At 39.1% G+C, this 14738-nt stretch overlaps 2 protein-coding genes across 6 annotated transcripts in view; one reads left to right on the top strand and one right to left on the bottom strand.

The window, feature by feature from the left end:
• The window catches only part of ZDHHC17 (zinc finger DHHC-type palmitoyltransferase 17), a 92407-nt gene extending 89069 nt beyond the window's left edge, over positions 1–3338 (top strand). Inside the window, exon 17 of one of the 3 annotated variants that reach the window (XM_032296240.1) lies at positions 344–3175. In XM_032296240.1, the coding sequence (XP_032152131.1) occupies positions 344–482 (139 nt within the window). In that variant the 3' untranslated portion in view covers positions 483–3175. Of the gene's footprint in view, positions 1–343 lie in introns of all 3 variants that reach the window. The other 2 variants (XM_032296232.1, XM_032296250.1) reach the window with 2 other exon arrangements.
• Positions 3339–8187: 4849 nt separating this feature from the next.
• CSRP2 (cysteine and glycine rich protein 2) overlaps positions 8188–14738 on the bottom strand; it is a 59738-nt gene continuing 53187 nt past the window's right edge. For all 3 annotated transcript variants that reach the window (XM_032296291.1, XM_032296277.1, XM_032296287.1), the window contains exons 2-6: positions 14200–14312; positions 11047–11215; positions 9759–9888; positions 9035–9128; positions 8188–8503 (exon numbers count right to left, since the gene is read on the bottom strand). In XM_032296291.1, coding sequence (XP_032152182.1) covers positions 8427–8503; positions 9035–9128; positions 9759–9888; positions 11047–11215; positions 14200–14311 — 582 coding nt within the window. In that variant the 5' untranslated portion in view covers position 14312 and the 3' untranslated portion in view covers positions 8188–8426. The remainder of the gene's footprint in view (positions 8504–9034; positions 9129–9758; positions 9889–11046; positions 11216–14199; positions 14313–14738) is intronic.

Below are 14738 nucleotides of genomic sequence, written 5' to 3' on the forward strand. Positions count from 1 at the left end.
CTTGGGAGGCTGAGGTGAGAGGAATGCTTGAGCCCAGAGTTCGAAGCCTGGCTGGGCAACATAGTAAGAATTTTCTACAGCTTCAAAAGCACATTTGAATAACCTTAATATATAATTGTCTAAGTCTTTAAATTAGCAAAAGAGAAAAATCATTGTTGGCAGAGCAGTGGAGAAACATGAAGGCATATGTATTTTATAGAGTTATAAATTGGTTCCTTCTTGCAAGTAACCTGAGTTTTTAAGTTTAGAAAAAAATATATATAACAAGAAAATTATATTGATTTCATGTATTAAATCATTTATACTGACTGACATTTTTTTCTCCTTGGGGTGCTGTCTTCAGCCATGGATGTGTAAGGAATATTATAGACTTCTTTGAATTTCGATGCTGTGGCCTCTTTCGTCCTGTTATCGTGGACTGGACCAGGCAATATACAATAGAATATGACCAAATATCAGGATCTGGGTACCAGCTGGTGTAGCAACATCTTTATCCTATGAAGCATATTGCTGAGTGGTGCCTGAAAATTGTGTCTGTCCGTGTCTCTCTCACACTCGAATCCACATCCTTTGAACAAGAGCATGCTATGTGTAGGGCTAACGGTGAATTTTACAGTCTTTTTTTCAACACTTTTATTAACAAAAGTAAACATGGACAGAACACACTGCCATTTCTGGGAAGAATACAGATGATAAAAAAGAATTTTAATGGTTCTTAATGTGGAAATTTACAACATACTCAACTTTTGGGTTTTGTTCTCACAGTATTTTTCACAAAAAAAGAGTATGCTTATTCTATTGACAGACATGGTGTACTGATCAGAAATGTTGTTTTAACTAAAACTAAACTTAAGTTACTTAATTTTATGATGCAATCTAGTAGGAGTATTGCATCTAATTCCAGAGCATTGTTTTAAGTTGACTAGTATTGTGTACATTTTAGAATGTACACGTAAATACTGTGATAAAATCACGTGGTTGGGATCTACTGTGTTGTTAACTTCAACGGCAGGAGAAAATGTTCACAATAAAATGTGCTAACAATGTGTTGTTTCTATCAGCTGTTGCAATGCTGATATATTTCTTGTTCAGTGAAATAATTTGTAGTAACCTTGCTCTGAGGTTTTATGGTCTGATAATGAAGCACTTGCATGAGTATAGTAAGTCATGTTATTTTGTTCAAATTTAAAAGCCCTACTAAGTGCATGATACACCACATAGAATGTATACTAGCAGATACTATCCAGTGAAGCATAAATTAGAATTTAATTTGATGTTCAAACAGTTCCATTTTTAAGGGTTAAGGTGGTATTTTCAAGAAAAAAGCAGAACAAATAATGCAAAATTCTCAGTAATAGTGATACATGGAATACTTTTTAAATTCTCAGCTGCAAAATAATTGTAGACAAAATAATGGCATTTAACTAAAGATGGAGCATGATCTGTGTACATAACACATGTGAATATAAGAAAAGCTGATGGTATATTCTGGTTTTAATAAAATGACCTATCAGAAAGTAGACTTTCATCCACAAGAATATTTCAATTTATCCGATATTGAATAAGTTCTGAAACAGCTTTAGAAAAGATTTTATTTTTGTTAAATGTGATGCACTGATCAATTTTTGTCACAGCATTTTCATACCCTCCTGGTGGACTACTAGTCACTGCTTCCGTAAATACTGTTTACAGGGTAAGATTTGGTTTAGTCATCTTAAGTGCTATAGCACACTGTGGTTCGAGCAACCTGTGGGAAATCTGTGAGAGGGAATGGGGTGGGAGAGGGTGAGGGAATGGTGGTCAGACAGATGACAGAACCTAGACCAGTGTAAAGAATGTGTATCTGTATATAAATAATTTATCAAATAGTTTTCTCTTTGTGTCTGTATGTGTTAGTGTTTTTAAAGCTGCTCGTTTCATTTTATCCAACCAAAAAGAAAAGGGAGATAACTAATGAGCTTCTAGTGATGTTCAAAATTGCTGTTAATAGGCATTATACCCTGCAAGTTCACTGCATGTCTGATGCTTGGTAAAACTAGTATTCCCCGTAAAATGCAGATTACAGGTATTAAAGCAATCTAGTGGTATACCCGCCCCTTGCCTTAGTAAGAGGAGCAGTGAAATGTATATAGTTGATGTTCAGTATTTCCAAGTACCATTTTTATATAGTAGTTTATTTGACCATAAGTCACACATCAAATAAAGATTACCCTTAGTGTATGTGTTTTAATATTAGAAAATTGGCATATGTACTTTATTTTTGAAAAGGGAAGAGATGGGTGTGGGGTGGCAATAGCATTGTGCCATTTTGTCATAGAATGTAAAAATTGGTTAACTTTACAAATGTCAGCTAGTTTTGACTACTAATTGGGGGAAATTTTAGGTAATTTTTAAATTCAGAGTTATTTATAAAATGCTAGAATTTGTTTTAATTTTTTGTATTTTGAGCCACTTCACATGAAGACTCAGTTGCATTTTTATCAAATACATTTTTATCAACAGTTAAAGACTGGTGGTTTTTCAGAATTTGGCTAAGAATGTTGTTACCATGTTCTTTGTTTGTGGTACAATATTCTTTTCGGTGCAAAAGAGATGTCATTCAGTTAAATAGACAAAAAAACCTCTAGATGTATAATTAATGGAAAATACTAGCAATGTGAATGATTTTGTAGTAACCATCTTGTAGTACCTGTGAAATCTATAACTCAGAAATGGTCAGATGGTCAGGAGCCAGCTATGCAGCAGTATACCATCTGTTTAATTATTTTGTAGGTCCTGTGTGTGGAACTAACTATAAACCCAGTTCTAAAGTTGTGTATGATGGTGAACCTTTGAGAATAGTTCATATCAACCTAATTGGATACTTTTAGCAAATAGGAACTTAATTCTCAGCACTGAACATGAATTACTTCTTTGGAGTTTATTTCATTCATATTTTTGTTGTTTCCAGGAATTTGATATTAATGGGCATAAAACAGCATCATTGTACTTAAGCTATGGATATTTTTATTTTATATTTTCTTTATTTATAACTGTGCCAAGTATTATTTTGCTACTTACCGTGTTATTCTGTGGAAAGAAAAACCTGTAAAGTGTTTAATAAATTAGCCCTCCTTACATAAATTAAATGTCAAAATTTTGTAAAATATTAATCAGAATAAATACTGACTCTTAAGTGTGTGCTTGTTTATGATTTCACTCAATTTACATCAGGAAATTGATGAAATATGATAGTGGTACCTATGATATGAAAAGATTATTTATATCCTGGTTAATTAGGAGTCAAGTGGCACAGGACTGTAGGAATTTGGAAACGTAAAAGATGGTGTTAGCATTCTAAAAAAAAAAAATCCAATACTGTGTGTATGCATGTGTGTGTGATTAATTTTTTTTAAATAAAGAGAATAAATTTTTTTAAGAATTTTGAATTTCATGGAGTTAATTAGGATCCTCAGGGACTGTATGAATCTCCAAGTTTTAAATATGTCTAAAGATACTATACTAGATAAAAATGTGGCAGAATGAAGCCTACCAGACATTGATCTCAGTTACTTGAGAAGATATGTGTGGCAAAGAGAACTTCTTTATCTGGGACTTTAAAATGCAAAAATTACTAATGTACCCTTTCCTGTTGTTCCAGTGGTTTGAGAACCCAGTGGTATTAAACAGGAATATTTTCAAATTGGACTAATACTCTAGCCATAATTTTATATTGAAAAAAATGCCCCAAGAGTTGTCTGGAGCTCAAGTAACAGTATCTTGAACGACCGTATAAAGTAAAAGCAAGTCACCAGTTTTCATTCCAGCCCAGTATTTTCCTCCTCTTTGTTGTCTACTTTTTCTCTCCCCTAGTCCTTGCTAGATTGATAGATCATACCTATGATAATGGATGTCTGGGTCTAGGAGTTTTTAGACATAATTGGAAACAAGTGGTACATCCCAGTATAGAAAATCTTAACGTCTTGTCAGAAAGTAAAGCGCTTGTTACCACAGTTTTCTATTAAATATATTTATGTGACTTAAAATAGAGAAATCTGTAATTCCAAGTAGAGTGAACATTCAGAATGTTCCTTGGTCTGTGTCAGCTAAGTAAGAAACTCAAGGAAACCAGCTATGCCTCTTAAAGATTGCCTTTGAATTGGATATGAGTGTTTTACCCAGATAAATTTTGCTAAAACTGTCTCTCATCATCATTTACTAGGACTGACAAACATTTTTAATAGATGGCAATGTTTTTAGATTGTATCCATTCAAAGCATCATAAAGTCTCATTGTTGCTGCTGCTGTTTCTTCAATCGGTAGATTTATAGTTTTCATCAATATTTGGAAATTTTTCAGTTACTCTTTCTTCAATTATTTTTCCTCACCACCCCCTTCAGGAAACTAATTTCACATGTGTTAGGCCACTTGAGATTGTCTACCAATTCACTGATCAATCCTCAGTTGGTTTTTTAAGTTCTTTTTTCTCTGTTTTAGACAGTTTGTCTTTATGTTGACTAATTTTTTTTTCTGCAATGTGTAATCAATACTATTCAGTTTACTTTCATGTCACATTTTGTTTTCACCTACAATATTTGATTTGGACCTTTTAAAGTATCTTCAGTATCTCAACCTTTTGAAAGTATGTAGTTCTAATAACTTTTAATATCCTTACCTGCGAACATTTACATTTTTGTCAGGTGTGAGTTGGTTTTTATATTTTTTTGCCCTCATTCTTGGCATGCCTGGTAATTTTTGACTGGATGCCAAACACTATGAATTGAGTGCCTGATATTTTTGTTTCTATAAACTCTTGAGCTTTATTCAGGATGCAGTTATTTGGAAAATTTGATCCTTTGAGGTCTTGCTTTTCAGATTTGTTAGGCAAGACCAAAGCAGTGCTCTTACTGAGTTAAGAGCCTTCTCTGGGCCGGGCGCGGTGGCTCAAGCCTGTAATCCCAGCACTTTGGGAGGCCGAGGCGGGTGGATCACGAGGTCAAGAGATCGAGACCATCCTGGTCAACATGGTGAAACCCCGTTTCTACTAAAAATACAAAAAAAAAAATTAGCTGGGCAAGGTGGTGCGTGCCTGTAATCCCAGCTACTCAGGAGGCTGAGGCAGGAGAATTGCCTGAACCCAGGAGGCGGAGGTTGCGGTGAGCCAAGATCGCGCCATTGCATTCCAGCCTGGGTAACATGAGTGAAACTCCGTCTCAAAAAAAAAAAAAAAAAAAAAGCCTTCTCTGTACTGTCCCAACCTCTAAGGAGTCATATTTCCCAGTCTTGATGGTGGAACAGGCACTATTCCCATTCCATGTGAACACCAGACACTGTTTGCTCCATGCCTTTTGGATGGTTCTTTTTCAGGCCTTAGGTAGTCACCTAACATTCATGTCCTGTCAGAATTCAGCTGAAGACTTGCACGGTGGGGTGGTGCTCTGCATAATCCTAGTTTGCTCTCTGTAATCCTCTCCAGTCCTGCAAACTCTAGCCACTGGGCCTCCTGGACTCTCAGCTCTGCCTTAATTTAGGGTGGCTTCTAGCTCCACCTGTGTTCTTCTTCCTTGTACTACAACCTGGAAACTCAAAGCAGTAAACTTTGATAGTTACTAAGACTGATCCCATTTTATCCCCCATAACTGGTCTTTGATGCCTATAATGTGCAGTGTCTTGGACATTTTTTTCATGTAATTTGTCTTGTTTACAGTGAGAAGATAAATCTGGTCCTTGTTATTACATTTTGGCTACAAGTGGAAGTCTGAATTAAAATTTTTTAAATGTTTAATCTCTGATACAAAATCTTGATAGAGACAACTGTCATAAGCAGAAGCTCTTTGGAGTCCTCAATAATTTAAGAATACGAAGGGGTCCTGAGATCAAACTGTTTGGGAGTCACAGGTCCAAAACATTTTCCAAGATGTTGATGGTTCCATGGACAACTAATTCAATGTAAGGCTGTCTTCAAAGTAAAACAGACTTTTCAGCCATAGGCTCTGAAGGCCTTCGATAGCTAGTGTGCAGTGTCAGCCTACAGATCTATCTAGTTTCTGTAACACACCCTAAACTTACTTGATTGACATGACTTTTTTGGCACTAGAGTTGCCAGCAGTCCTCTTTAAATATACCAAGCCAACATAAGGGGTAGTTTTAAAAATGAAAGTAGTATTTTATGATCTTGAAGCACTTTAATACTGCATTCGGATTACTTTGGGGCTACTGACATACATCCAAATGACCAAGTGATTCCTCCCAAAACAGTCTTGGCCCAAAGCCAAATTCCTTTTTCTACTGCTAGAACCACTGGAAACTAATCTTACAGTGTTGGAGTAGCTATTTTGCCATGGCTCCCAATTTAATCAAGAATGACTTAAAATATGAATGGATATCTTGTCTTATTTTACCAGACAGAAATCTCAAATTACCAGGCACCTGGAAGCTTCATTTACATTGTTTTTCCTCTTGAATATCCGCTAGTAACTCCAGTAGAGTTTGGGAAACGGTAGAAATGGTAACAAACGACCCCAAAATTTGGTGGTCTAAAACATTTTTGTTCATAAATCTGCAGTTTGGTCAGGGCTTAACAGGAATAGCTCACTTTGCTCCATTTGGGATCAGCTGGGATGGTTCAAAGACTGGAGATTAGAATAATCTGAAGGCTGCTTCACTCACATGCCTGATGGTTGATAATGCCTGTTGAAAGATCTCAGCTGAGGCCATGGCTATGACATGTAGTTAGGGCTTCCTCAGAACATGGTGGCTGAATTCCAAGAGTAAACATCCTAAGAGGAAGAAGCAGGCAAAAGCCGTATTGTCTTTTCTAACCTAGCCTTGTCCAAAATACTAAGAATGAGTCACTAAGGTAGGCCTTTATTCAAAGACAGGGGAATTAGACTGTCATTTGATGGGAAGTTCAAAGAACTTGTGGACATGTTCTACCACATATAGAATCAGAAGTTATTCCATAACTCCTCTCCTTTAACGTCTCTTATGACCAATTAACTATTTCCCAGCCTGTTTACTTCCTCCCCCCCCCCAACCAATGATGGAACTGGTATGCCTTATAAAACACCAGAAGTTGCTCGAGGCTATGATGTGGAATAAGCACCCAGTACATCCTCCACCATCTTCCTCTAACTGGGTTTCTATTTTTTGTTTTTGATGTCATACATACCAATATCCCCGTTAGCTTTTCAAAATAGGCAATATGTTGGTTTGGTATGTTTAAGAAAGGACTGCTGGCAACTGTAGTGCCAAATAAGCCAGGCGCAGTGGCGCCTGTAATCCTAGCAGTTTGGGCAGCCAAGGTGGGTGGGTCACTTGACGCCAGGAGTTCAAGACCAGCCTGGACAACATGGCAAAACCCCATCTCTACTAAAAATATAACAATTAGCTGGGTGCAGTGGCATGCCTGTAGTTCCCGCTACTCAGGAGGCTGAGGCACGAGAATCACTGGAACCCAGGAAGTAGAGATTGCAGTGAGCTGAGATTACGCCACTGCACTCCAGCCTGGGCAAGAGAGTGAAACTCGCACAGTATAGTATGTTAAAATGAACCTTGGAAAAGATTAAGATGTGTTCACGGGCTGGTTCAATTTTACTAATACATGTTACAGACCTATTACACATCCTACTCCTGGGGGAGAGTTGGATTGAATCTCTAGCAAAGAACTAGTTTCTGGGGGAATAATGAAACCATACCTTATAAAGTCTAATGCTCCTCTTCTACCTAAGCCAGCTGAATGTGCCCAGACAATGCAACATTCTTTGCTACTTATACAGAGTCAAAATGTGTGAAACACCCGTTTCCAGGATTTAGTAGGTCACCATCTGTCAGAACACAGTGGAGAGTCTTTAAAAAGAATCATACTAAGTCTCAGATTCTATAGTAGCCTGCAGGTGTTTGTACTGATTTCTGAGTATAGATCAAAAGAATTTAAGAGTACAGTGGGGCAGGAAGGAAGGAGATGCTGCACTGCCGAACACCAGCTTTGAGGAGCTGAAATGGTGATGCCTGTTGCCTAGCAACCTTTACTCTTCAGGCACACTTGCCTGCTTAAAAGATCCTTTTCAACAGCTGTAATGCAAACATTAACCTAGTGAGTCAGCGGGGTAATGGGGTAACAAAAGGTAGGGACCCAAATGATTTTCCACTAACTGAAATCAAAGCAGCTCCTCCAAAAGGTTAATTAAAAGACAATGAACACCCAAATCGAGCTGAAGTTTTATTTAAAACATAAAAGAAATGTTCCCCCAAAATGCTGGTGAACAAAGTAAAAGGATGCGACACAGTGCTCTCTTCCTACTTAGCCAGGCCTATCCAAGTACAGGTAATTAATATACAGTACTTAATGCTGGTAGAATTTCACAGTAGTTTAGTGTTAAAGATTTATCTGTGCCTAGATTATGAAGAGATTCTCAGTGTGTGATGATTAGTTCTGGGTTTACACCTTACTGGGCATGAACAAGAGCCCCTGCTCCTTGGCCATAGCCAAATCCCTTGGGCCCAAAGTTCTTTGCATAGCATCCTACAAAGGAAAAGGGAGGAAGGATAGTTAGTGCAAGTCCATTAAGCTTTGCTAGCACTGCATAAGACCCACTCAACAAACCCCCATAAATTAAAAAAAACTGCTATGTGAAAGGGCTCAACTTATTTAAAGATATTAAACGTGTTGTGTACTAAATATCTTAACGCTGTAAAGACAAGTCCACGCATTCTAGTTCCATGGCATTCAGCGTGGTCCTGCTGAGTTGCAAGCATGAGTCAGGGCAGGTAAGTTATGTATTTGTCTGTTTTCTTCTACATATTTAGGCTTTGCTCAAGACATGAAGGCAAAAGATAGCTATTTGTGGTGTTTATCTGGGGGAGTTTTAAATAATCAGCAACTTAAGAGATTATCTGTGGTTTTCTGTCATCTTCAAGCATCTTGGGATATCTTATTTTCAAACAGTCAGTGGTACCCCTTTCTCCTTTTTTTTTTAAATGCTAGTGACATTTCATTAAACAAGAACCGGTGTGGGATATTCATATGGACAGCAGTAACTGAAACTAATCTTACCTTTACAATAGATTTCACCTTCTTTTTCAGTCAGAGTTGTTGATTCAAGACTCTTCCCACACTTTGCACATCGGAAACAGTTTTTGTGCCAGGGCTGGAAAAGACAAATGTGTCAGCATGTTTGAGAGGCCTGTTTCCTACAGTTCAATTTAGATGTGTGGCAAGTGGCGGCTCAGGAAGATCACCCCAAGGCAAGCTCCTGATTTCTGTGGTTCAGCTCCAATGAGAAAGCTGGAACCAGTGCCCCTCAGTATCTGCACTCACTCTTGGTCACCCACAGAAAGGCTGTTTCCTCAAGAGCAGCCTCAGACCTAACCACAAGCCCAGTTTGCTCCTATAAAGAGACCATCTTCTTTCTGGCTGAGAACAGCACAGCTCAAAGAGGTTAGCTGGTAACTTTTCCAAATCCATACACTGAATTCGCATCAGGTGTCCTGATTCAGATTCCTTTTTTCACTATACTGAATAACCTGGAGATTCCTTTACAGTCTGGCCTTTTAAAGTATAACCTTCAGGAGTGCCCCCTATGAAAACAAGTTCTTTTAAACATAAAAGTGACTTGTTAAATAAGGGAATCGCTTCAAAAAAATTAATGATTCTAATGGAAATGCATTTAAAGAAAAGTTTCATATAAGCCATCATCTAAGCAAGGAATATGGAAGGGTTAAGGGGAGAAAGGGAGCAGAGGAGTCATTAGCTGTTATTAATTGAAACAGCACTTTACCTTTCCAGCTCCAATGATCTTCTCGGCAGCATATACAGAATCCCCACATCTGGAACACTTCTCAGCACCTCCATATTTCTGAGCAAATTTAGAAGTGTTTGGATTTGTCGTAGGCCTGTGAGGCTGAACACTTGTGGAAAGAGGAAAAAAAAGTAGGCAAGAGTTTCCACCGGGCCCTTTTAAGTACACAAGGCAGGAACAAGGGAACTCTGGGACTTAACCACTATACTGCCTGAAAGCTGGAGGCCTTCGCAGGCCAGCACATGGGAGGGAATAAAGAAACGACCCAGGTGCCAGCCAGAGTTACTACTTGAGCCTCTCTCTGGGCTCATTATTATTATAAAAACGCAGTTGGAAGGGAACAGACTTTGGAACCAAATGGACATTGGTTGAAATCCTGGCTCCCTCACTTATCTGTGTGACGTGACTCATCTATAAAATGGACCTCAGAGTTACTGTGAGGATTATGCAGAATGAAGATAAACATTCAACAGACAACAGGGACTCAATACATGGTAATTATTATTTTAGCCAAACCAAGTGCTATATTTAAGGTTGTAAGCTACTCAGGAGGCTGAGGCAAGAGAATCACTTGAACCCAGGAGGCAGAGGTTGCTGTGAGCCGAGATTGTGCCAGTGTACTCTAGCCTGGGTGACAGTGACAGAGTGGTGGGGGAGGGGGAATTCCAAACAAAGAAGTTATTTAACTTGAATAAGAAATACTAAGTGAACTTTAACAAATTTAGCACCTTGATACATTGGTACCAAAGCCTTTAAGGTTTAACACTACTCTCTCAAAGAATCAAAAGCAAGAAATAATTTCTATTTTTAAGTACAAAATGTTAGAGAAAAGTGATTTCTTGATGAAAAATGTTTACATAGAAGGAGTGACCGGAATTTTCACTGACTGCTTAAATTGCACATGAGAAACACCTCTCATGATTCACATAGCACATTTCTCTACCATTTAATTTCATGAGATCTGGTCTCCAAGGTGCTGTGAAATGGAAGTAAATATAAATCACTTGCTTTTGAGAAAATGACTCCTTGATAGAGCTTGGAATGCTGTAAAGCCAGCAGTAGAAATCAGTGGAATTATTAATAAGAACTTTGTTAGGTCCGAAACTGTATTTTGAACTTAAAGAATAGTAGTTTACATTAGAAAATCAGAGTCCCATTTTATTGCTAAGTTTCAACAAAAATCTGGATACTCCCAAGTTCCTGTTCAGCAAGCAGCACTAACTGTTGTAACTCATTTCTGAAGGTAACCAACAGTCTCCCAACTCACCTCTCTGGTTTGATGCCCAGCCTCTCGCCACGGTCCATGTTAAGTGTGCCAGCGCCCTGGCCATAACCGTAGCCTTTTGGCCCATACTTCTTTCCATAGCAGGATTTGCAGTAGATCTCTTCATCGTGAATTGCCACTGTTGTGCTATCTAAATTTTTCCTGCAAACCACTGCAGGGGAAAAAGTTAGACTTTAAATACGTTCCAAGGACGCCTTTTTCCTTAGAACAATGGTGGCACAGACACATGGCCTATAAACGGTAAAGGCTGAGGCTCCCTCACATTCCTGGTTTATCCTGTGGCTTCCCAAAATCCACAAGACAGCAACTGGACTGGCCAGCTACATTCGAGGATTATTTACATTCCTCCACGGATATAACAGTTGCTTCAAAAATGTATCAGAATATAACATCAGAAGCCTTAAGCTTTATTCTTGTTTCATTTATATTTTATTCCCTTTCCTATGGTGCTCATCAAACTTTTAATATGATTTCCCTTTCTGGGAGATCATATTAAGGGAGAAAAGTTTCAGAGATGGCTATAATTACTTAAACAAAAGGAATAAAACACCACCTTGCTCCCAACCTTCAACACTATTAATCTTTTCAGCCTTCTCTTACCAAGTACTGTTAAATCACAACCTAACAAAGAACAGAAGGGTAGCTCAGTGCCTTGGGGGAGTTGCCTCTGTAGCCTTTCCTTCCCCAAAAAGCACCCCCCTGGGATAAAAATAGTTTTAAATCCTGAATTCTAGTTTTCATCACTAGTCTAGACTGGGAAGAGGTATCACCCTTCCCTCTCCCCAGCAGCTTCTCCAGCAGTGATGGGTCCTCTGAACATCATCAAGTGGTTCAAAGTCTGCATTTGCTTTCCCTTATGTCCCAAAGGAGAATGCATTCTTTCTTCATGGATCTCTTGCCACAGGACATTTCCACGTGTCCCATTTTGTAAAACTGCCAAATGTCATGTTTCATCCAGACATTATTTCACTTTCTCAAACTTCAGTTAGGTTTGAGAAAAAAGTAAATTGTGAGGAAACTCACTGGTAGCACAATCTGGCAGCTGGAAATCAAAGATCAGAATTTCTCCCCCTTATTTGAAAGGCAATTGTATGAAGATACAGAGTAGAATGATGGTTACTAGGGGCTCAGAAGGGTAGTGTGTGGGGAGGGAAGTGGGGAGACTTAATAGGTGTAAAAATATAGTTAGAATAAGATCTAGTATTTGATAGTACAACAGGATACTATAGTCAACAATCATTTGTTGTACATTTAAAAATAAAAGTTTAACTGGAATGTTGGTAACAAATAATAAATGCTTGAGGTAATGGATACCTCATGTAAGATGATGTGATGGCCGGGCACAGCGGCTCACACCTGTAATCCCGCACTTTGGGAGGAAGAGGCGGGTGGATCACAAGGTCAAGGAGTTCAAGACCAGCCTGGCCAACATGGTGAAACCTCATCTCTACTGAAAATACAAAAATTAGTGGGGTGTGGTGGCGCACACCTATAGTCCCAGCTACTCGGGAGGCTGAGGCAGAATCACTTGAACCCGGGAGGCAGAGGTTGCAGTGCACTCCACTGCACTCCAGCTTGGGCAACAGAGTAAGACTCCTTCTCAAAAAAAAATAAGAGAAAACATGATGTGATTATCATACATTGTACGCCTGTATCAAAAGATCTCATGTACCCTATAAATATATATACCTACTATGTACCCATAAAAATTAAAAGAAAAATAAAAGGGGGGTTGAATAAAAAGGAAGAAGGATAAAAGGGAGGAGAGCAAAGAGGAGGGGAGGGGAGGAGGACTTTAACCACCCCTTTCTTCCCCAGTCCTCATCCCTGTTCTCTGCAGTAAAATTCTCATAGGTCTGCAAACTACTCTGAATTATTTCCATAGAGGGCTTTAGTCAGCAGAGACAAATATTAGAAAGGATTGGTAGAAATGACCAGTAAAGAACTTGACATTTAGTTAAACAAATATCAACAGCATACACGCATGTGATGTTTCATTATGGTGTAGACATTGTGGCTTAACCTTGACAGATGAAACTGAGCAATTTCTAAAGTATTTGCATTGTTTCCATACTTCCTTGGTTACAAGCCTGCTGAAAAATAGATTCCTTAAAAAAAAAGTAACTTCTAAAAGAAAAGGTTAAGCCAAATCTTCTGAGAAACAGTAGTATAATTATTATGGAGGCATATGTAGTGAACATTCCTATGTAGTATTTTTATTTTTTTTGCAATTGCAACTTTCTGCTGTCTGTTTCTGGTTGTCTGCAAAGCAGTTACGCTATTAAAGAGGTTCAAGGCCGGGCGCAGTGGCTCACGCCTATAATCCCAGCACTTTGGGAGGCCGAGGCGGGTGGATCGCGAGGTCAAGAGATTGACACCACCTGGTCAACATGGTAAAACCCCGTCTCTACTAAAAATACAAAAATCAGCTGGGCATGGTGGCGCGTGCCTGTAGTCCCAGCTACTCGGGAGGCTGAGGCAGGAGAATTGCTTGAACCCAGGAGGCGGAGGTTGCGATGAGCCGAGATCGCGCCATTGCACTGCAGCCTAGGTAACAAGAGCGAAACTCCATCTCAAAAAAAGAAAAAAAAAAAAAAAAGGTTCAGATACTTGAATGCTGGCTCCAATGAAGGGTGGGTTTATCTGACATAATCATTGATTAAAGAAAATTCTGTCATTAACTCATAAGATGACTAATGAAGCACTTTCTTAAGTTGCTACTCTACAGTTTGAAGACTTTGTCATCACTAAAGCGAATCTAAGAAAGCTGGGGTGGATGAGAAGCAATTCATTTACTCAAAAGCGGGAGCTGAGCCCTTGCCATGTGCCAGAAACTGTGCTAGGTGCCAGACCACAGAAATGACGCCCTGGTACCAGTGAGGTGGGGGAGGCAGATGTGTTAACAAAGTCAAGGCCAAAATGGCAACCAAGAGCTCTGGGGATACAAAGGGAGGCTGGGTGTCTTAGGCCACCCCTCCTGTCTTTGCTGCTAGGCTCGGCATTTACAACATCTAAGAAGACAGGTAAAAATCATTCGTGCTTCCAAAATAATCTCTATGGGCAAAAATGCAATTTTTCCTTAAATAGACAAATGAAAGCTTTGTACGTACAAATTCTGTCCAGGAAGCTACTTACTGCAGAGAAAGCAGCAGCGGTGGAAGCTCCTGCCATCACACTGCACCTCTTCTGCGTGGTACACGGTCCTCCCACAGGCCCCACACTTGTTTCCACCGCCCCAGACAGGCATTCTGAAGGAATAAAGGATTCATTAGAATGTCCCTACGCTGGTCTTACAGCTCCCTAGAGGGCTGCTGAAGCCCAGGGACAGCTGCAGATTTTTGTTTCTTTAGGAACCTCTCTAACCACATCTTTCAGAGGCCTGCGTTCCTCCAAAATAACCTCATCTCCTCCCAAATCACAACTCTTTCATTAGGAAACTGGCTTGTCATGCACAAGATTTTTTCTGCAAGACAAAGGACCTGCATTCAATACAACAGTACAGGTCACCAGGCACAAAACAAACTATGCCATTAGAATCCCCAGGAGTTACAATTGAAGCATGGGGAGGGGAAGGACAAGCCTTGTCCCCCTCCCTGACATGCCCATTTTTAATAAACATTTTTTAAAAACTCAGCTGAAGATCTTACACGTGGGTGGAGGTTTTTATTACATGT

This window comes from Sapajus apella, unplaced genomic scaffold, assembly GCF_009761245.1.
Source record: "Sapajus apella isolate SASKATOON/1434 unplaced genomic scaffold, GSC_monkey_1.0 scaffold2, whole genome shotgun sequence".
Lineage (NCBI taxonomy): Eukaryota > Metazoa > Chordata > Mammalia > Primates > Cebidae > Sapajus > Sapajus apella.